Source organism: Ailuropoda melanoleuca, chromosome 8, assembly GCF_002007445.2.
Source record: "Ailuropoda melanoleuca isolate Jingjing chromosome 8, ASM200744v2, whole genome shotgun sequence".
Classification (NCBI taxonomy): domain Eukaryota; kingdom Metazoa; phylum Chordata; class Mammalia; order Carnivora; family Ursidae; genus Ailuropoda; species Ailuropoda melanoleuca.
Window position 1 is genome coordinate 4249986 of NC_048225.1, and position 24567 is coordinate 4274552.

General features: G+C 39.3%; 1 protein-coding gene across 1 annotated transcript in view; it reads right to left on the reverse strand.

Moving 5' to 3' along the window:
* Nucleotides 1-24567, reverse strand: part of GUCY1A2 (guanylate cyclase 1 soluble subunit alpha 2) — a 291079-nt gene that overhangs the window by 103214 nt on the left and 163298 nt on the right. Inside the window, exon 5 of the mRNA XM_034665615.1 lies at nt 3722-3865. Within this exon, the coding sequence (XP_034521506.1) occupies nt 3722-3865 (144 nt within the window). The remainder of the gene's footprint in view (nt 1-3721; nt 3866-24567) is intronic.

The window sequence follows — 24567 nt, forward strand, 5'->3', positions numbered from 1 at the left end:
ATCACGAGGGGTGCCTGGAAGGTTTATAAAGTCATATAAACATTATCAATTTATTTTTCAAAATATGAGAGGTTGGGGGGAGTTTTCTTTTGAAAATTATCGCAGCTCAAATAGCTTAAAGTTTAAACAGCCTAAAACTTACACAGTTTGAAGTAAACAGTCAGCTGATCACATAATAACCCTACTGCACACCCAAGTGTTTTTAATAAAAGATTCTCTCAGTAAGTCTAGAAATGTTCCCATGGTACCAAGTTAGAAGCCAATTCAAAGTCAAATTAATATGCCAAAAATAATCCCAAACCACGCAAATAATAGGAATTAGTAATGAAGCTGAAATTATTAAGGTGGTTTTATGATTTTGAATTCTCTCTCTGCATTCTTATTAAATCTTTATAGACATTTCCTCTTCTGATTTAATAAGACTATCTGATTCATAAGACAGAGTCATGTTATATCCCGCAAATGAAAACAGAGACAAGCCCACGTGAAAACACAATTCCCTGGTTTTTTTCTATGGTAATTTAAGTTTGGTTTGACAGGGCTGAATCAGTACAAACCTTCTATCTCCTATAAAAGAAAATCCAACATAGAAAAACAACCCCAAACGAGAAGACTGCCCAGCGAGTAGACTTGAAAATTTAAGAACTGATAGGAATTCGATCTGGACCGTGTATATTTGCAGTTCGCAGCAGAACTCAGGCAGCGGGAGAAGTGTCAGGCACATAGCTGAATAACTTGATAATTCCGTCCTGAGGGGACTTAAACTTTTTCTTTTTTAACTCTCCATGCTATCTTATTTTCACTATTGATAGGAGTGGTTAGAAAACTCCTTCTCCTTCCACATTTTAAAATTGCCAAATGTAAATGTATTATGTACACATAATAGCAGTAAAAGGAGTCATTCTGTCCTCTACGTCCCCCCTGCCCCCCCCCCCCGCCTGCACTCTCCGGATTTCATCCTCCCTCTTCCCACCATCTTCTTCCTCTCCTTGGAGTGAAGCACCACTTTGAATTTGTATTAACCATTCCCTTTTTTTCCTTTACACTTTTCCCATCAATGCAGATGTTTCTAAATGACCTATTGTTTCAATTTCCCGTTTATTAATTAATTGAATAATTAAATTAATGGAATAATTAAATGGAATAATACTACAGCAGCCTTTTATGACTTGCTTCTTTTGCTCACTATTAAGTTTTTGACATCCACCTGTGTGGATGTCAGTAGCTAAAGTCATTTTCCCAACTGTATGGTATACCACGGTGTAAATCTATCATAGTTAATCTATTCTATCAGATGGTTATTTATTTCCAGTTCGAGGCACTTATCAAACTATTGTTGTGAATACTCTTGTGACTTTTGCTACACCTGCACAAATACTTCCCTGGGCAAACATCTAGGGGAGGGATTCCTGGGTTGTAGGCCAGGTACAAATTCAACTTTACCAGTGAACGCCAAGGACGCTGGACCATTTACATTGCCACCAGCTGTATGTGATTTCCTGCTGCCCTGGATCGTCACTAACAATGGTGCAGAGTTTCAAAGCTGGTCCAAACCAGTAGGTGGGAGATCTGGAGCACAGTGCTATCAGTATGTATTCAGCTGGTTACTCATGAGGTTAACCAAAGATACTTTTAATGGTTAAATGTGTTGCAAAACCATCCTCCTAGTCTGTGATTTTTACTCTTTATAGGTGTTATTTGATAAACAGGAAGGTTTTAACTTTATAGTGGTAAAATTTACATCTATTTTCCTTACGGTTTGATAATTTTGAAAAAAATCGTTCCTTCCACTAAGTTAAAAACTCCAAATTATAGATTTATCGTTTCATAGTATGGCCCTTCACATTTAACCCAGCTGGGATTACTTTATGTGCAGATGCATGAAGTAGCAATCCAGTTTTAATAATTTGTCCACGTGCATAACCAGTCGTCCCAACTTTCCCCACTTATCACCTTTGTCACTTAGCCACTCCCCCTTTGTTCTGATGCATACAGCATTATCAAGACATGTTTAGTTTTGAATTCCTATGATTTACCTTCATAGAATCCTTTAGGATTACTGTGTCTGAGAACTGATTAATGTCTTTTAATTGTTACAGAAAAAAAAATCCCTTTTATGCATTCCCTCTGCACCTACATTTGGAAGCCCAACTGAACATACATTTCCACACTCTGTCCTCTATACCTCCCACATATTTTATATCTTACATTACCGTATTCTTATTTCCACATCTTTAACTCTCTGGACCTAATTATGGGTAATTTCTTTAGCTCTAATTTTCAATGTACTAACTTTTCCTTCAGCTGTATCAGATCTGCTTTTAAACTCATCCACTGACCATTTTCTGTCTGAAGTATTATGTTGCTGGCTTAGGAGTTCTCTGATTCTTTTTCAAATCTGCCGTCCCTGCCTTACATTATTAAACTTATTTAATTAAAACAAACATTGTCATTTTGATTCCATCTGAAAATTTTGATATCTGACAACACTTCACTGTTTTTCTTATTATTCCCATAAGTTCTCACCAATAATACTTTGATTTCTTGTGTGAATGTGTGGGTTTAGGGTTTTTTTGGGGGGGGGTTGTGTGTTTTGTTTTGTTTTTTTGTTTTTTTGGGGTTTTTTTAGTATTAGCCATTCATTCCTCAGAGTACTATCCCTGTGGAAATTCTTTGAAGATGTGATTGAAGTTGACATCTTCCAGAAAGAAGTGGTTTCCTAGTTTCCTGTTATCAATGCTCCTGATGGAGCAATTAATTTAAATTTACCACTTAGATTTTGTCAGTTTACACACATAATGTAACTGACACATTTTTTCTTTCTCATTAGTTCAGTGATGTGCTCAATAGGTTTAAAAATGTTAAATAGTGTTAAATATTTTTAAAATTTTTTAACACAGCATTTTAATAATTTTAGTAAGAAGGGACACTCAGAATATCTAATTTTCCATAACTCCAGATTTAGGAACATACCACATTTTGAGGCTTTCTTTTCTCTATATTTTTAGCTCAAATTTGATGAGCTGTTATAAAAGGGTGCCTTACATTCATGGTTACTTCTCCAAATACAAAATTTCTGGTTTATAAGATTTCACAGTACTAACACTCCTGGGATCCACTGGGTCCTGGCAAGACTATAGGTAGGTGACCTCATCCATTCTTAGAGGTAGATCTTAGATTGCAGAGAGCCATCAGTACCAAAAAGAGTACAGCGTAGCAGGAGCTAATTTTCTACCATTTTTAAATTTCCTCAGTTACTGGACTCCAACCTTCAAGCTCTGCCAAGTTAAAAAAAAAATGCAGAAGTAACCCTCAGTGCTGAGGCTTCGCAAGGAACATTACCCGAGGGAAGTTGTTCAGATCCACCATTTTCTTGCCTCTTCGTTTCGTGCTTTTTGGATTATCTCTGCAAGTCTGATTCTCACTACCATCCTTGCTTGGTAGTGTTGAGTTGGTCATTGGCAAGTTTTTCCTTGGTCTAATCCTTTAGCTCTTTCTTTTCTCCATGGCAATGAGCCTTTCACATACATGTTCCCAATTTGGACCTTATTCCACTTGTTCTTTTCCTGGATTTATGAGTTATCTCTAGTCAACCCTCATCCTTCTTGAGTAACGTACTTATCTAAATGTGCAAGTTCCTTAAGTAGAACTCAGAATGGAATTTCCTGCCCCCTCAATTAAAAGTATGCTACCACTCAAACTAAACTGCAGAGAAGATTACCTGAATTGGTCTTCCATCAGGTGTCAGCACCTCTTCTGAAAGTTCCATCATCTTGAGGGCCATCAGAGCAATGGGCTTAGCATGGCAGAGGCTTTTCCTATGGAGTCCTGCAGCAACACAGTACGCATCACCTATTGTTTCCACCTGCAGCCATCAGACAAATCAAATGCAAACATATGATAATGAGCCAGAAGAGAAATGATTAGTTATGTGCAATCACAAATGTTGCTGAAAACATGTCAGCAAAACATCAATAAATTAAGCAATTAGACAACTGAATGTAATCACAGCAGAGTTTGCAAACAGCCACAGTCAAATACTGACATCACACTCTAGGGCTGCTCATCAACGTTATCGCCATAGATGATCATTGAAATTGGGAAAAACTGGAATATAGAACAATTATCCTCCACAAAAAAAGAATTGCCAGTATTTTGCCTAAACAATTTCCAAATAATGACCTTTTACAAAACCACCCTCTTGTTTCTTTCAAACTTTCAATATTGGTTATATTTGAGAGATGAGAGACTGATGTGCAGAAACTCACCCATAATCTTACAATTAAAGAGCTAACAGACACGGTCGGAGTTTTTTCAGACCCTATTCTAATTGTATTGTCAGCATCCATTCCATTCTAAATAGCCACCGCTTTTGTTAACTACTTCAAGTATTTACCCCAGGCTAAAATCTTCAAATTTCCAAAGCATATAGCATGGTATAAAAACTAGGCACAACTTATATTCAGAGGAAAGTTCTCTAAGTATATGGGGGTATACTTTGGATAATTTGCAAGTGATATAACTAATCAGGGGTTAATCCAAAAAAATATAAGGAACTCATACAACTGATCACTAAAGAACCCAAATAATCCAGTTAAAAATCGGCAGAGGACCAGAATAAACCCTTTCCCAAACAAAACATACAGATGGTCAACAGACCCATGAAAACATGCTCAGCATCACTCATCGTCAGGGAAATCCAAATCAAAACCACCACAAGACATCACCTTACACCTGTCAGAATGGCCAAAATAAAAAAGACAAGTAGTAACAAGTATTGGTGAGGGTGTGGAGAAAGAGGAACCCTCATACGCTGTTGGTGGGGACGTAAATTGGCACAGGCACTGTGGAAAACAATATGGAGGATCCTCAAAAAATTAAAAATAGAAATACCATATGATCCAATAATTCCACTACTGGGTATTTACTGAAGGAAAAGGAAAACACTAACTCGAGAAGATATACGCACCTGAATGTTTATTGCAGCGTTATTTAGAATAGTCAAGACTGAGAAGCAAACTGTCTGTCAGTAGATGAACAGATAAGGAAAACACGGGATATACATACCCCAGAATATTACACAGCCATAAAAAAGATGAGACTGTGCCATTTGAGACAACATGGATGGACCTAGAGGGTCTTACGCTAAGTGAAATAAGTCTGTCAGACAAAGACAAGCACCACATGATTCCAGTCTTAAGTGGAATCTTAAATAAAATGAATAAACAAACAAAAAGCAGAAGCAGAACTATAAATACAGGGGACTGTTGGTTGTCAGATGGGAGGCAGAGGGGAGGTGGGTAAAATGGGTGCAGTGGAGTGGGAGATAGAAGCCTCCAGTCATGGAACGAGTAAGTCAAAGGAATTAAAACAGCATAAGGAAGACAGTCAATGACACTGTAATAGCAACGTAACGGGACAGACGGCAGTGTAGGCGCGCTGTGGTGAGCACAGCGTGATGTATAAACTTGTCAAGTCACTAAGCTGTACACACTGATGTAACATTGTGTGTCAACTACACTCAAATTTTTAAAAAAAGTATATGGTGATAAAACCCACAATAATTCTAATATTTTTTTATTTTAAAGATTTTATTTATTTATCTGAGAGACACAGAGAGAGGGAGATTGAATGAGTGAGGGGAGGGGCAGAGGGAGAAGCAGATCTCCTCAGAGCGGGGAGCTCGACACGGGACTCGGTCCCAGGATCCTGGGATCATGACCTGAGCCGAAGGCAGACGCTTAACCAACTGAGCCACCCAGGCACCCAATAATTCTAATATTTCAACTAGAGGAAAGTAATGAAATATCATATTAAATGTCCAAATCCAATGTCACCTTTTCTAGAAATGTTCCATGGTCCTTCCACAGGTTTTTAGCAGAACTAACCATTTTTCCGTTCTGTTTCCACAGCACTTTTCATACCTCTTTGCTACAGGCTTTCATCATAGGTTATAATCAAGATGTATCCCCAACTGTGATGTCAGCTCTTTAAGAATGGGACCATGATTTTTTCATCTCTATATTCAAAATGCTTATCATGGTGTCTAAAATATAGCTATTTAATAAACATCTTCCATATGAATAAATAAATCAACCATGTTTATCATGATTTTAATAAGTCATTCTAATTGTGTGTTCATTTTCACCATTCATTTCATGAGCACCATGTACATGTGTGCAGAAAAAATTGCCTAGGAATGACTAGAGATGCTTCTATCATAAATACAGCCAAACTTACAAAATATGCTATTAAATCTTTAATAGCCATAATTACATTTCATGCTGAATGCATTCTAACAATATAGTATTAAAAAGATGTACTGAATTAAATTCCGGGAGTGCTAATTTAGGGAATATGAAGAGAACTCTAAGCTCACGAGACTAGGAATGCCAAAAAGTTCATTTGATCACCAAAATCTTATCAGGAAATATGTATCAAAAATTGTTCTGATACCCTCAGACCTATCATGAATTTCAACATTTTTCACTTCAAGACCTGTTTTCTTGCACCAGAAAAATGGAAATAAAATCACAGGGTAAGAAAAGAAAGACAATGCAGTGTGAGTCAGCAAAGGTTTTACTCCAAAGCCTGAAATATACTTCCCCCAGAGAATTCCCACTGAGAAAGACATCCAGTAAATCATAAATGTCTAAAATGTGTCAATTTACCATTTTCCCCCTAGAAACACAATGACCTCTACTAATCCTTATGTATTTCTATACACTTCTATTTTTTTAAGTTTTTATATAAATGCCAGTTAGCAGACAGTGTAATATTGTTTCAGGTTACAGTACAGTGATTCAACACTTCCATACATCACCCGGCGCTCATCACGACAGGTGCACTCCTTAATCCCCATCATCTGTTTTCCCATCCCCCACCGACCTCCCCTCTGGTCACCATCAGTGTGTTCTCTGTAGCTAAGAGTCTGTTTCTTGGTTTGCCTCTCTCTCTCTTTTTCCCCTTGGCTCACTTGTTTTGTTTCTTAAATTCCACATATGAGTGAAATCATATGGTATCTGTCTTTCTCTGACTGACTTATTTTGTTAGGCATTATACTCTTTAGCTCCATTCATGTCCTTGCAGATAGCAAGATTTTGTTCTTTTTCATAGCTGAGTAATATTCCATTATGTACATATACCACATGCTATGAGCTATGTGCTCTGAAACTAACTTCTGATTTTCAGATACCAGAGGCACAGGCAATAAGTTATTTGTATATACAAACTCTTTTACAGTCCCTGTGAACATGCATGTTTCTGGAACATGACCACTTCTTGAAATCCCTCTCCTCTTCCTCAGTCAGTATCGTCCTCATTATCATTTCAGCAAAAGTTTATTGAGTTCCACGAAATGTGTATTTCTAGAATTTGTACCATAAGAATACAGGTGAGTTATATGTTGCACTTTCTCTTTTAGCAAAGTGTAATGGAGTAGCACAGAGAAGATGGACCAAGAGGTTACCAATGGATATGACACAGGAACCTAATAAAGCGCAAAATGAATGTGTACGCAAAAGGATAAATTCGCATTAAAATCTATATGTGATCATGCAAGCTTTTATACTACTTAGTTCCCAAATATTTGAAGTCAGTTTAACTCTCAAAAACAATGGGATCAAGAACTAAGCAAAACACAAACATCAAAAAATAATGGGCCATATCAAGATGTGCAATTCTCTTAATAAATACCCAACATATAGAAAAAATCTAAAAGATGGCTTCATCATGCCAGGCTAGATTATGTTGCAATAGCAATATAACTTCCAAATCTGCATGCCCTAAAATAACAAAGGCTTATTTTTTATTCATGCTATGAATTCATGTGGGTTAAAGGATTGGAGGACGAGGGAGAAACATGGTGCCAAGTCTCTTCACTCTAGGAACGAGGCTAACAGAACCTCCCCACCTGGGGCTGGTTCCCATGAAGGGAAAGACAGGTTCTGACCAACTGTGCACTAGCTCGTGCAGCTTTCTCCCAGGGGTAACACAGAGCTTCTCAAGATTCATTCACCGAAGCAAGTGACTTCACATGGCCATGCTTAATGTGAAGGGGATGGGAAAATTCAACCACCCTTGTGCCCAGACACGAGCCAGAAATATTTGGTGAGTAGTACAAGTACATGAATGAATAGGTAATAGCTTAAAATTTTTCAAACATCTAGATGTCTGTAAAGTGCAGGTAATATATCTCTATGATGTTTTTCTTTCCTTACAGATATATTCAGTATCTTAACCTGAAAATCTTCACAGAAATGCTACCACCTTAGTAACACACCTTTCCACAACAGTTCTATTCTTCTCTCCTCTCCCTTCATCTAATTCAAGTCTGTGGAAGTTTAGCAGAATTAAGTATATGTGCAAATTTGAGTGGATTCCCTTCAAAAACATTAGTTGATTTTGCTTCACAGGGAGCAGAAAAAGTGAAAACATTATATATCCATTATATTTGATCCTGAGGTGTTTCCTTGAGTTAAACCAAACAGGTGGACATTGTAAACATATGAAAAAGACAAAAACAAAAACCTGTCTGAAAAGTTGACTATGTTCTGAATTTCTTTACAATTGACTCAGTGTTTTTTAAATAAGATTGTAAATACAGCACACACCGTCTAAAATAATGCATCTCAGTTATTTTTGATGTCTCCAACCTGTTCTTGAATGACATTAGAGAAGACTAAAGATGGCTAACCTAGTCATGGAGATGGAAAAGATAGTCCTTGCTTCCTTTTCTGAACATAGAAGAGGAGGCTTAGGCATTAAAAATATTATGTACGACTGTTGCCCCATGCATTATTATAGATGCTTTTATATCCTAGGAAATTTACCCATTCTGGATTATCATCTCTTCAACCCTGTACAGTAAAAGTCCTCACATTATTCCAGAAATAAAGGTGATGTAGATAAACTTCTTAGAACTGCACACTTGTCCTTTTTGTTGACTTTATTTTGGTTTTAAAGTAATCATTTAAAAGAATTTATTTTAGTTCCTAATAGAATCTCATTCCTGTAACATTCTTTACCCTCCCCTCCAGGCTAACACTCATGAAATATCTACGAGGTTTCCTGGGAATCTGGGCACAGTGAGGAGGCAGCAGTGTGCAATGAACAATCCCTGTCCCACAGGACTCACACTCACCTCAGTCCTTCAATCCCACGGTCCTGGGTCTGTCTTCTCCTGACCTTTCTGACAGAGTCATGGAGCTCTGACAGCCTATCTTACTGGACAACCTCCCTCTCTCCCTCTAGATAGCATCAAGAGGACAAACAAATGAGAAAGTCTGCCATCTAGTTGTTTGCTGGTTTTGGTCCCTAAAGTCATTAAAAACATAAACAGATGAAGAGAAAGGGTGAGACAGAGAAGAAGAGAGGTGTTGGGATGAGGTGTAGGCAGACAGGAGAAGTCTACAAATGAAACACATCTCTTCTCTCCTGATCTCAAAGAACACTTGCTCACCCTGTCACGTCACATGGGTGAAAGGGGGCTAAGAAACATGCCACATTCTTCATGGGCTCATTGGCTGTGGCTAAGAACACATGATTCCCAGAAAGGATAGCCTATTCACCCTTGCTGAGAGCATGGATCCAGCTGTCAGCCCAATCACCTGTCTGTCATCAGGTATGGTTCCTGAACGACAGTGAAAGGGGACTAGACAGAGGAGTTTTCCAGTGATTGGTGGGAAGCCTGAGTCCACAGCACATTCTGAAGGTGTCTGTCATGTAGAAACCAGACAATGGGGTTGCTGGTGGTCTGGACACAGAGTATCCAAAAGGCTGGCCAGAAAAGGCAGAGCACGGAACAGGCCTGCATGAAGACTTATCAGTAGCAAAAAATCAGGAAAAACTTTGGATTTGGGTAGATTTAGAGGTCCCTTACATTTTGCCCTTAACCTCATACAGGCCCAGCAGCTCTCCACTGTTTATGCCCCTGGTATCCCAGATACTCAGCAGTGTGGTGAAGGGGGCTCCTGGCCAAAGATGGAAAATTCCGGTGGTGGTCCCCAACCAGAGGTTTTAGGACCATGGAATTATCCCTGGAATATGAGCAACTTGCCACAGACATTAAACATGAACCAGCTTTCACTGTTCTTGAGGCTGTGCATTCTTGAAGATACAATGATCCTCTTTAAATATGACTCTTAAGTACCTACATTAGAAGTAAGCAGGTGGCTCAGTGGGTTAAGTGTCTGCCTTCGGCTCAGGTCACGATCTCAGGGTCCTGGGATCGAGCCCCGCATCACTCTCCCTGCTCAGTGGGGAGTTTCCTTCTCCCTCTCCCTCTGCCTCCCCTGCCCACCCCACCGGGCTCATGCACATGTTCTCTCTCAAGTAAATAAATCTCTTTAAAAAAAAAAAAAAAAGGAGGTGGGAAGGCCCTGACACAAAGAAAGGTTCAAGCAATGTAGATAAAGGTACTGCTGTCTTCAGCACCATTTCCTTGGCTTAGACAAAACGACGGCCATGTCCATAAAAGCTTCATTCTGTGGATGAGAGCACTGAAGGAGCGGTGATGAGATGACAGCGGGGCCGCAGTGCAGAGAGGCCAGCACTCAGACATCACTGCTGGCCACGTGGAGGTCCAATAGCTGATGGCAGGTCATCGGGGGCAAGAACAACTTGCAAAGGTAGAAGTGATTCCCACTAGTACCCGGATAACTTGAGTATCTCTGTGGGCTGCCCTGATGAAAGTAGTCGGATTTCCCTACACATAGTAGGTAGTTCTGTAGGAACTGGGCCACGGCTCTCCTTCAGTAATAACAGCAATTCTGGCAGGTTCAGGGAGGCCACAGCCTGGGGGAAGCAGCTGAAGAAGCTACAGGTGATGTCCCGCTCCTGCAGCTGACGGCTGTGGAGCGTGGGGTCCGGATCCTATGTTTAGAATGGAGATAAACGACACTTGTCCAGAAGATATGACCTCATTGTATTCTTTAACGATCACCTTGTTTCTGCAGTAAGAGTCTGTTCAAAAGAAGGCCTTGAACTTGTAGCCTGTCCTAAGATGTCTGAACTCTTTCATCAGTAATTGGTATAAACCTTAGCAAATCTGCTTTGCGGCCCTTAAGCATGGCTGTTAGCGGGGGTTGGTTCAAAAGGCGGGGTTCCACAACACGGGTATATTTTGGTTGACGAATCTTGTGGCCTCACCCAAGTGCCACTGCATTCACCCCAACCTGGGCTCCAGCTGGAGGAAGGTCCTGTCAGCCTGGGCACCCACTGTCCCTACTCCACACTCAAGAAAGCCCTTGAAGAGACCACATTCAGGGGCTGGGGCCTTGCCACTCCCTTCATCTCTTATTACTTCATTTTCCTTTACCATCTCAGTCCCTTGTCATGAACATCACTCCCTCATCTTCTCCTCTATGTCCTCCTTCACTCTTTCCTTCTCCAACATTCCCATCTCTCCTCCAGCTTTTCATCCACTACTTGCTTCTACTGCCATGGAGAAGGCGGGCATACCTCAGTCATCACCTGAGAGCTCTAGGACACTGTGAATGAGGTCTCTGCAGGCACTCCCCCTCACATTAACAGGGTGTGGTGGGGAGCCTCCCTCCTGTAAGTAGGTCACTCACCGGGACCAGAGGTGCTGGACAAAACCGAGGCTTCAAGGGTGATGGCTGGCAGGATGGGGTAGCCTGGATATTGCCACACCCCTGCCATCCAGGCTCTAAAGGAGGGGGCACCACTGGTCCCAGTTCCTGGGATTAGACAGAACAGTAACTTCAACTCAGCAACAAGAGGCTCCATCTCCCACGGGGCGGGGCCGGGGGGTCAAGAAGCAGCCTACACCTCCTTCAGATATTCATTTAATTAGACACTATATTGAGAATCCACCACTACATATTAATCCCCTTCCTGTACAATATGATTACCAGAAAGCAAAATTATCAAGCTGCCCTTTTTAGTTTTTGTAAATAATCTTGCAGTCATCCAATATGAGCACCTTCATTTTAGGGTCCTATTTTATGACGGTAAAGGTTGATATTCTGGAAACTATTCTGATGTATTAATGAGTTAATGCTGCAAAGGCTAGCACTCTGTACTGGTCCTTGTGCCGTCATTGGCAAGAACTAAGGTGTGATGAGTCATTAAAGTGACCTCATAATACTTCTAACTTTCTATCGATGTTACCCCTTGTCACCCGGGAACTGAAAGTCCTCGTTTGGCAGAGTCATTAAGCAGACTGGCACTTCAGACAGTGGAGTCTCCATACACAGACACCTACTCTTTGCACACTCTCAGGAAAATAAAAGGTCATCCGCTCCTAAAGTCCGCTGTCACTGCTACCAGTGGACTGCTGTTTTCCCCAGGATAGCTTTAAAGTCACAGTCTGTTTATCCTCAGAGATCCGGACTCAGAGGGTGGATTGAACCCAGGTTTATTTACTCTTTTGAAGCCATGAAAACCTCATGGATATGCTCATTATTTTGAAAGATGTCTCACAAAGAGAAGAAGAAAAACTATTTCTGCCTCACTGGGTACACAGCTTTTAGGGCACGTTCCCAACACAGCAAACTTGACAAACAAAGTCTATCTCAAGAAGGAGCCCTCACTTTCAAGTTTTCTTTCCCTACTTCTGGGACTGTAACTGGCATATGCATATCCAATGGATAAATTTCTCTCTCTAGCACAGTATCACGTTGGTGTATGTGAGAGAGAGAGAGAGAGAGAGAGTGTGTGTTTATAGTCTCCCCCTACTAGATATTTATTTAACTTTTTATATGCCTGAATCCTAGCAAGTAGCAGGATGGTCTTTAGGAGTTTTATTGAATGCTTTAAATTGCATCTAATTTCTACATTTATAGGTTGGAATTGCCAAGTTTTTAAATGCAAAACTCAAGACCACCTACATAAAAATCACCCAGAGGGTGCTTGTTAAAAATGAGGTCCCCGAAATGAGATCCTCACACCCAGAGCTACTAAATCAAAATACACGTATAAGGCCCAGCTACTACCTGCATTTTCACATGCTCTCAGGTATATTTTATGGTTTCCGAAGTTTGAAGGCTTCTGGTATATTATGTGAGCTAGAAACACTACAATATTCACCCAGATATTCACTTTTTTTTCAAGACCCAATGAGCTCTTGAAAGGAAGAAAGAAAGGAAGCACTCCTGCTCTTGAACCCCCGCCATCCCACATACTCCTGCTCTGTCTTCTACCCTGTCCACAGGGCAGTAAACTTCTCTAGACATTTCCTTATCTGCCAGAACTTTAAACGACAACTCCTAGCCCAGACACACCCTCCACCCTGCCAACGCACCCAAAATGCTGAGAGTCATTTGGCACAGTAGGCATTCAATGACCCAAAGAAAGTCTGTTGCGTTCAGTTAAATACATCCATGTCAATTGTGTGTAATGGTTTAGCAATTCAAATGGAAACAACTTTAAGGATTTACTGAAAAAGCCACTTCAAAAAATCCCTCATTCTTTAAAAAATCTAATTATATTCATTTTGGCTGATTTTCTGACCCCAATACCACCTCTTTTAAGGGTGTCTCTACAGTGCTCGGCTGATACAGCATTGGAAAGGAGGCCATGCATATAAATAGAACAGTGATTGGCCTGGGAACTACTCCCAAATGAGGGAAAATAGATTCCAAATGACTGCCTATCAAAGAAAGCTCTTTTCCTGATAAAATGCTCAGTAGATCCCAATGTAAACTCCACTTTATTCCCAGGAATCTCAACCATGTGGAAAATGTTGTCGTCAGGCCCCAGGTTATTTACCACGTAAGTTATCAAATACTGGGTCATGTGAACAAAGAAAAATACATTGAAATACCCAGTCAAAATTTCTTTCTAGGGGCACCTGGGTGGCACAGCGGTTAAGCGTCTGCCTTCGGCTCAGGGCGTGATCCCGGCGTTATGGGATCGAGCCCCACATCAGCCCCACATCAGGCTCCTCTGCTATGAGCCTGCTTCTTCCTCTCCCACTCCCCCTGCTTGTGTTCCCTCTCTCTCTCGCTGGCTGTCTCTATCTCTGTCGAATAAATAAATAAAATCTTAAAAAAAAAATTTCTAATTCTTCAAGTTAGATGCGGGCAACCGAAAATTTCTTTCTGCTGTCCAGTAGTCTGTCTTGAAGGATCATTAATGACACAGCTCCCAACTTTCCACTTTAATCCCCCACTACCATTTTAATTTACTCTATGCTCCAATCAAAATGAATAACTCAAAGTTCTTTGCAAACTTTCTGTATATCCCACCACCATGTTTATACTGAGTTACTGTTACACTTGGAATCATCCATTCAATCTTTATAAAATAATTACTGAGTCTATTATTTTCAAGAAAAGTTTTCCTGGGATTCCTGATTTGCCAGAACTTTAAACACTGTCCCAAGAGAACAGTGAATGTCTGCTATATTTTTATAAACACATAATAAGTGTTAAATATTGTTGAGTTGATGTCACAAAAATAGTTTCAAGACTTACAATAAAGCTATAGTAATCAAGGCACAATAATATTGGTGAAGGAACAGACAAATACATCAGTGGAACATAACAGTGAATCCAGATGTAGATTCCCATAAATACAGACAACTGATCTTTGGCAAAGCAGCAGGGGCAACACAATGGAGCAAAGATAGTCTTTCAACAAACGGACATCCACATGCAAAAAAATGAATCGAGACACAGAACTTACACACTCCACAAAAACTTTACTCAAAATGGATCACAGACCTAAATGTAAACTAGAAAACTATAAAACTCCTAGAAGTTAGAAGAAAATCTAGATGACCTTGGGGATGGTGACTGATGCCTTTTTAGATAGAATACCAAACACATGATCTATGAAAGAAATAACTCATAAGCTGAAATTGCACTTCATTAAAATTAAAGCCTTCTGCTCTGTAAAAGATAATACCAAGAGAAATGAGAAGACAAGCCAGAGACTGGGATAAAATATTTGCAAAAGACATACATGAGAAAGGACTTGTAAAACTCTTAAAACTCAACAAGAAAACAAATGACCCAATTAAAAAATGAGCCAAACACCTTAATAGACACCTCACCAAAGAAGATCTATAGATGGCAAATAAACATATGAAAAGTTACATCATAGGTCATCAAAGAAATGCAAATTAGAACAATGAGACACTACTACACGCCTATGAGAAGAGCCAAAATCCAGAACACTGACAACACCAAATGCTGATGAGGATCTGAAGCAACAGGAAATCATTCATTGCTGTTGGGAACGCAAAATGTTAAAGCCTCTTTGAAAGACATTTTGATGGTTTCTTACATAACTAAAGACACTATATGACTGATACCATACGACTGATCCAGCAATTGCAGTCCTTGGGGTTTACCGAAGGAAATGAAAACTCATGCCCACACAAAAACCTACCCACAGATGCTTATAGCAGCTTTATTCATAACTACCAAAACTTGGAAGCAACCAAAATGTCCTTCAGTAGGTAAATAAAAAAATAAAGAGTGAAACATTCAGAAATGGAATATTATTCGGCAATAAAAAGAAATGATTACACCACGATAAGATACAGAGACTTAAACGCATATTCCTAAGTACAAGAAGCCAATCTGAAAAGAATCTGCATGATTCCAACTATCTGACACTCTGGAAAGGTAACACTATGGAGACAGGAAAAAGATCAGTGGCTGATGGTGACTGACAGGTAAGGAGACGGATGACAAGGCGGAGCACAGAGGATTTGTAAGGCAGTGTTCACTCTGCATGATACTATACTGATGAAGACATGTCATTATACATTTGCCCAAACCCACAGAATGTGCCATACAAGAATGAACTGTAAGGCAAACTATGGAACGGTGGTGATCATGATACGCCAATGTAAGTTCATCCTTGGTCAAAATGTACCGTTCTGGTGAGTGATGTTGATAATGGGTAAGGCGACAGGGAGTACATGGGAAATTTCTGTACCTTCCTCTCAATTTTATAGTAAACCTAAAACTGCTCCATAAAGTCTTTTTTTTAAAAAAGTGAATAGTGCAGCTCAATGAGCAAATCAAATGGAAATATGTCATTATAAATTTGTTTCTTGAAGGAAGATAATCTGATCTCCCTAAATCCTAATAGCCTCAGGTATCAATGGAATTATTATCTTTTATCCTCCAAGATTTAGTTTAGAAAACAAGCTTTCCACAACCCCTCCTTCAGGAGTCAAATGTGTCACATGCTTCCCAGTCCTTTTTCATGCTACATCTTTTCTGACCCTTCAAATCCTTCAGAAGGTTTTGTTTTTTGTAAAAACTCAGTAAAACTTGGCTTCAGCATACCTTACACTGCAGGCATCTCTGTATGTACTTTGTTATCACCCTGTCTAGATTACTAAGTCATTTACTTTTGAAGCAAGGATAATATCTTGGTTATCTTTTTAAGTTCTGCAGGGGCTAACAGAGTGCTAGCATAGTACATGCGTAGAGAATTATGACTGCATCAAATTCTGTTATAAACTTCTCTATCAACAGCTAGGTCAATATAGATAATGCATAAATTACCTTTCAAAGTCATTATTAACAATCAACTCAGGTTGAGCCTACATAATGCCAAATCAAGAACATATTCAGGTGATCAGGTGATTTGCATGACTAATGGAAGTATTTCCATTAAGCAGACAAAATTAACCACTTCCATCAGGTTTCCAGCACTGACTCAACCGTCTCATACACACCCACCACCCCAGGAATGCTACCACCACTTCTCACTTGAATGATGGTCATAATATCTTTATGTTCTGCTTTTGCTCACTAACTCTCCACCTGAGATCTATACCCCACACCGCTTTTAAACTGATTTTTTTTGAAGCAAATCTACTTGTGTCACTCCTCTATTCAAAATCCTTCAGTAACTTCACTTTGTTCTGATGAATAAGACCAAAATCCTTAAAATGGCAAAAACACCTATAGGTTCTAGCGCCTACCTGCCTCTCTGTCTTTATCTTGTGCTATTCTTGCATTATTTAAGTTTGACCATGGTGATCTTCATTTAGTTGTTCCAATTTCATCATGTTCCTTTCTGACTCAGAGCCTTTACATAGCCTGACCCCACTGCGCGGAATCCTCTACTCCCACCATCTTTTCTACCCAGTTAGCTCCTTCTCAGCCTTCAGATCTCTATTTAAAGGTCATCTTCTCAGGGATGCCTTCCTGAACTCTTAGACTAAATCAGGTGTCTCTACCACAGGCTCTCGTAACACCATATAATTTTGCTCAGTCATTCTTATGGTAGTTTATAATTACATATTTTTTTGAGCAGTGATTAAACACTGTCTTCCTCATCAGACTGTGAACTTCATGGAGGAAGTTGTCACGTCCGCTTTGCTCACTAACACGAGTGGTGCCTGACACATAGTATGTGCTCAAGAAACATTTAAGGTATAGATGGGTGAAAGTTTAAGATCATGAAGTCTTGAGACCTCCCCCAAACACTCTTCTGGAATGGAAAAAGCCTGAGCAATGTTTAATCCACCATCTATTAGCTTTGTGACTTCAAACGATTTCTTTAGTCTTTTTGTCTCATTTTCATCTTCTGTGAAAGGCAGATAATATCTATTTTACAAGGCTGCTGAAAAGATTAAATAATTTTGTACCTCTCTAGTGATAGCCATAATTTTAATTAATCATTAACTGTCTATGTAATTATTTGTTTAATGTTTAACCCCAATGCTCCATTATAAGCACCTAAGAATTTGGACCATGCCCGTCTTAGGTACCACTACACTCCCAAGGCTTATTAGCTTAGTACGTAGAATACAGTAGGTGATCAATAATTACTTATTGAAGATAAAATACATCAATAAGCATATATAAAGAATTTAGCATGGTAACTGGCATATAGTAGGCATTCAACAAATATCAATGTAGATTGAAAGTTTGTGTCCCCCTCAAATTCCTATGTTGAAAACTGATCCCTGACGTAATGATATTGGGATATAGGACTTTGGGGAAGTGATCGGAGACCTTTGGGAGGGCTCTACCCTCATGCATGAGATTAGGGTCCTTATAAGAGAGACCACAGAAGGTGAGCGTCCTTGTCCCTCCCGCTATGTGTGGACACGGCAAGAACACAGTAATCCATGAACCAGGAAGCGGGCCCTCGCTAGACCCTGAATTTGCTGACACCTTGATCTTGGAATTCCCAGCCTCCAGCACTGGGGGGAATAAACTTCTGTTGTTTACAAGCTACCCAGTCAATGGTATTTTTGTTACAGCGATCCGAATGGACTCAGACTCTCTTCTTCCCTCCTTTCATTGCAAATTCCCCACAACACTCTCTAGCCCTGATCTTCTTCCATTTGAATGGAGACGGAGTCAGCTGCTAGCACTGTTCATTAATTCACAAGGTATTTACTACAGATAGTGTTATTATTTTGAATTATGGATAGAAAAAAAATCCCAACAACAATAATCTGCTGAGCACAATTTGTGTATTGACTGTGACAAAAATGTTAGACCAGTACTATGGTTCCCACTCTGTAGAAGCAGAAGGTAGGCACAGGTATGTGACGTGACTTAAGTTACAAAGAATTAAAATGAGCTTTTCATGCTTGATATCCAATACCCTTCCCCCTACACTTAAATGTCCCTGCACAGTCATAAGCAAATTCAACAGTCTCATCTGGCCTCCCTGGGAGAGTCAAAGAAGCTTCTTTCATCAGAGGGCTGAAATATGCCCTACTATGAGGCAGTGACATGAGTAATGAAATTAGGTTAAATGGAAAAAGGGAGAAGCACAAAGTTTTCTTTCCATGACAGAAGAAAAGTCCATACAATTTCAAACTTTGAATATCCAAGGAAAGTAGGAAATTAAAAAATACTGCTTTGGACTATTTTAAGAACAGCATTATCTTAATAGACAGCTTTCATGCATTTCAACATTTGGATACACAGCTGGATCAGCAGTCCAATAAGAATTTTGCTTCAGCTGATTTCTTACAGTTTTCTAGATTATTAAAAGTCCTGGTAACAATTTCAAAGCTTGAAAAATGCATCAAAATATGCAAATGTTTATAATCAAATACTTGAATTTAAGACAACAAATTAAAACTCGCATTTTTCCACCTTAAAAAACTTTTACAAAAATAAACCCAAATCATTTCAAATTTGCCATATACGAAAAACCTATTAATAGACAATCAGCAGGGTTGATTTTCACTTTGGGAACGTCTTCCTAGCCAACTACATATAGCTCTAATATGGATTACTTAGAATCTTAGAATCTCATGGGATGAAGTGACCTTTTGAGATTTCCTTCTACCTATCCCATCAAAAGATTGTAATTTGTGTTTGAATCACTCCAGTGACCAGCTCTAGCCAATCTATTTCATTTCTGGAAACACTGACTTTCGTAAGGATATTGTACTGTGCTTACAAGTTTGTTTTTTTTTTTTAACTTCTGCATAAAGATTCTCTTTAGCCTCCCAGAACCAATGAGATCAAGTCTTTATGAAGTCCAACACATAACAAAAAATGGTAAAGATTTGTTGAATGCCTTAAAAAAGGAGACCTAGTTATGTTCTTTTTTTGTTTGTTTTGGTTTTCTTTAATATTTTTTTAAAGATTTTATTTATTTATTTGACAGAGATAGAGACAGCCAGCGAGAGAGGGAACACAAGCAGGGGGAGTGGGAGAGGAAGAAGCAGGCTCATAGCAAAGGAGCCTGATGTGGGGCTCGATCCCATAACGCCGGGATCACGCCCTGAGCCGAAGGCAGACGCTTAACCGCTGTGCCACCCAGGCGCCCCAGGAGGCCTAGCTATATTCTTTACTCTAGGCAAAATTCAAATACTGTATGGTGACTAACATATCAAAATAAAAAAAATTAAATTAAAAAAGATAATAAAATTCAAATGGCAATTTAAAATTTCAAACTCATCTTTCAACTATTATTTCAAGAGCCTTGTGTTTGTGATAAAGGGTTTGGCTATTAGTTCTTTTTGCTCTCCCAACAGTCCTGTGACATACCCAATAGTCTCATTGTAAACGTATGAAATTTCTCTTGTGATTGTCAGTTACTGGATGCAGGACACCAATTTATGAAACATACACATATAAAAGCTGGAACAATCTTGGATCCTACTTCCACATCTAATTAGGAATGGTCGCTCTCTGATACATGAATGATTTCAACCACTGTTTTCTACAATATAAACTTTTAGCTGAATCAGAACTAAATTCAGATGACATGTCTGCCACTTACTAAAACTCATCTTCAAAAGGGACATAAGAACAGCAATGCCACGGTGTTCTTCTGGAAAATAAACCAGATATCACAGTTAAGGCATCTAGCACTGTGCTTAGAACACCGTTTATATTTAGTCTATGTGAATTCCATTTTTTTAGTTCCATTTTGCTTTCAGGATTTTTCAGCTTCTAAATCACTGTTTTAAGTGGCAAAAGTGGGAGAATTATGTACTACATTTCTGCTACATAACAAACATTAATTAAACGTTGGCGAGGAAGGTAACAGAAACAATCCAATTCAAAAGATCTGCAGATTGCACTGAGGTTATCCTATCAGATACGTGACAGACAGCTGTCCTATCTAGAAGATAAATTTCCATTTTAGTAAACTCATCCAATACTCAGGTATTACAATCCTTGATGGGGATATAACTGATGTATTCACATTCTAAAGCTTGCCAGAAATTGTCTGCTTAATGGCCTCAGGGTAACGGAAATGATTATGTAATTGCAATAATTCTTTTTACAAAGAAAAAATGATATTTTTTAAATGAAATTTTTAAATAAACATATTGGAGTAACTCAGTGACTAGGTGGTAAGCTTAAAAGTGCAAATGCATACGAAGTAAAAGCTAGGTTCTCACAATGTTCTGATCAAGGTGTTAGTGACAAGGGCAAACATGCTGGTGAGCTCAGAGCTTAACTTCTTTACAGTTTATGGATACACAACACACACTCTGTAATAACATAAGCTCCATAAAGGCTAGTGAAAAATCTTTCACTTGTTCCATGGGGTAACATTTACCCTTATAGATATAGGAAATTCTGGCAACATGGGCTTCATATGCTAAGAAAACTTGCTAGAGACTTGTATCATACATTTCCAGACTGTTTAGAGTTGATAGACATTTCCTTGGTGTCTTATTCCACTCAGCCTGCTACACCAAAATACCATAGATTAGGTGACTCAATAAACAGGACTTTCTTTCTCATAGTGTTGGTGGCTGGAAAATCCAAGACCAAGGTGCCAGTTGATTCGGTTCCCTAGTGAGGGCGCGTCTCCTGGCTTGCAGATGGCTACCTTCTCCTTGTGTCCTCACTTGGCAGAAAGAGAGGGAACTCTGGTCTCTTCCTCTTCTTATAAGGACCCTGATCCCATCATGGGGTCCTTTCCTCAGAATCCCATCTAAACCTAATTACCCTTTCAAAGACCCCACCTCCAAATACCATCACATTGGGGGTTACAGTTTCAATAAATGAACTTTGAGAGGATGCAAACATTCAGTCCATCACACTTGGTAATATAAAAATTAAAAATATCAATCTCTTAGAAGCTGCCACCACTCTTTAGAAGATAAAAAAATCAATAGGGATAAAAAGAACCACCCCCGAACACTTTTTTGATAAAGTCGGCAAGACACTTCATTGATTTTGATTTCTGCTTGGTTATCCAAGTTATTGTAGCCTTCTCTCTGTTTCAGAATTTGTCACAACACTAAAAGAAAATACAGAAGGAACGTCATTCAGGATGACAGATTAAAACATAAAAAAAATAAACATTTTAGGTGCAGTTTCACAGTGTTGGTCGTAGACATTGCATGAGTCAATATTACTGAAAGAAGCACTGTCATCTTCATAAATTCCATTTTGCAATGTGGGTTATTCAGATAAAAATGGAGACAGACTATGGACTCATCTTCAGCAATGAGGGTCCGCAAGGCCCCAGTGATGATGCTACAATTAACTTCAAGGACCTTTTCTCTTAGCCCCTACTTTGACCTCTCTCCATACCCTTCCTTCATATACTTTCTCTGGTATACGATATAATTTTAATAACCTGAAAGAATGAACCCAAGCAAATGAGCATTTCATCTATTTCTAATAAGCACTAGCTACACGGTATTTATATACAAACACACACACATACAAGCATGTGCATAGAAAACACACACCCACTCACCATCTATGCCCAGAAACACGTATTTGAGAAGACAGTTAGCATGTATATTTACTACCACGGACCAGACAACTGCAATAAGCACTTTATAGGTATTTCATTTACTAGCTCATAAAATATAACTATGAAGTAGATAAAATTGGTCTATTCACAGATGGTGAAACTCAAGCAGAGATGGTAAGTAAGGGGTTAAATTTGGAAGGACCAGAACTCAGAGGAGTACAGGGTAAGGCACACTGGGTTCAGGAGCTCAGGCTGAATGCAGGGGCAGGAACATGGAAAAGCATCCACCCTTCCCCTTGTTTCTCCCTTATCTCCAGTACTTGCCTAAGGCAAAAATTTAAATGAGGCAAAACCCTGGTCAGGTAATTTTTAGGGCATTAATGTATTTTGAAAGTGACAATACAATCCCCCTAGTAGAAAAGATATCAGAACAGAACGCTTATCTGTGACTTTTACCTTACCTTATAAAGCATATAAATTAGTTCTTCTCTTCTCATTAAAATTGGGCTAAAAATATATACTAATTTCCATAACATTTTATAGGCTTCCACGGGAGTCATACCCTCTTACCAAGTGAGTCAAAGATGTTTATTAAGTGAATGAATGATGTGAATATATATATATTCACTTCAGAAATTCCCATTTTCTAGACTTATGAGAAGACACTATGACTTCATTTCTACCAAAAATCAATGGCATTGATGTCAATGGAAACCACTGAGAAGAACTAGTACAAATTTTTGGTAACTTTAATTTCAAAAGTATGTGCACTGATCATTAAAGCAGAAAATATGTAAATCTGGAGAAAAAACAAAACAAAACCAGTCACTCACTCTTTACCAAATGGAACTGGCATTCTCTGCTGGAGGAAGATGATATACACATATTTCTAAAATTCCCAGGATAACCTAAGTACTAAAGTATTTTAAAAGGCTATTTTATCATAAAACAAACCTAGGGGGAAGGGAAGCATTTCAGTATTTCTTTTTTTTTCTTTTTTTTCTTTTTTTCCCTGCAGAATCCAATTCACGCTAGAGCGATATCCTTGAGATTCGCCTTCATTTTCCGAAACCCAGCTGGAGGTCCAGGGAACAAAGCCGGTAGCACTTCCACATTGTCAAAAGACAAATCAGAATTCTCGAGGCATCGAGTTCTGTAGCCTGGTAAGTTTATGTGCGAAATGTCTGCTTTCAGCTCTTACAAAGTAGGTTACCGATGGCGATTCGAGTCCGGGATAGCTCCTTATCCAATTCGCAAACCACTAGCTTTTCAGTGCAGAGCATACGCAGTCTTCCCCAAGACGTCTGAATCCAAAGGGGTGCCTGACCCTGTTTCTCTGGGGTATTCCTGTGCCTACTCGAAACTGAACTCTGTCCATCTGATACATAAACCTTTCTACTGTGGACATTCATCACCGTTTACCTCTGCATTCTGTATTCATTTTTAGGATGTACAGGCTTTTCTCACAACACCGTTCAGGAGCTACAGTTAAAAGGGGTCTATAGTTCGTAGACCAATGCAGGACAATCTACTTTCATACGTTATGTGAAATGTATATGATCTTAATGGTTTTCTAGCTCTTTTTATTGGTATTGTATTTATCAAAGTTTGGAGGTTATGAAGTCAACAGTGTTTCCACTGGTTTTCAGAGATTTTCAGAACTCAAGCTATCTGGCAATTTTCAAATTATATTAATATCAAGAGTGCCCCCAGATATGTTCTATTCATTTTGAAGAATGGATAGAATTAACCTGCTAACTCCAGCTTTTCTGTGGGTCTCATTCCTGTTTCAGCATTTAAAGGCTCAGCGGACATCTCTATACCCCTCTATGAGGCTGCATTATTTGGTTACCCATTGACTCTACCGCGGCGGGGCCGGGGCGGGGGGAATCCTATGCATCCGCTGGCTTTCAGGCTGGTCCCAGAGGGGGAAAAGACTCTGGTTCTGTATCAGTTTGTCCTGACGCCTGTCTTCATCCTTGCTGCCTGGACACAACGCCTGGTTTCCAGTTCCTGGAATCCAGTCTCCTTGTGCTCAGTGCCAAGGTCCTGCTCCCCTGAGTCTGGACTTCTGTTCCTTCCTACTTCGCTGTACTCAGCTTTTCCACATGAACTTAGAATACTTGCATTGTATATATAAACTTTGTCAATATAAACTTTGTGTTGTTTTTCAGGTGCTCAGCGTCAGGTTCCTTGATCTAACAGACCTTCTCCTTGGCATTTTCTGGCTGCTCCGTCTCGTTTTTCTACCCACTCTCCCCAACCCAAGTCTGACAGTGATACTCAACGTTTAACTTCACTGTCTGCAAACCAAGCTTGGGGTTTGCAACGGAAATGCTCTTTCTACGCCCACCACAAAAGAGGAAAGGATTTTATTACTAACATTTTTAAGGGTTCCCTGGGCAAAATCGTTTTTAAAAATCAACTTTTATT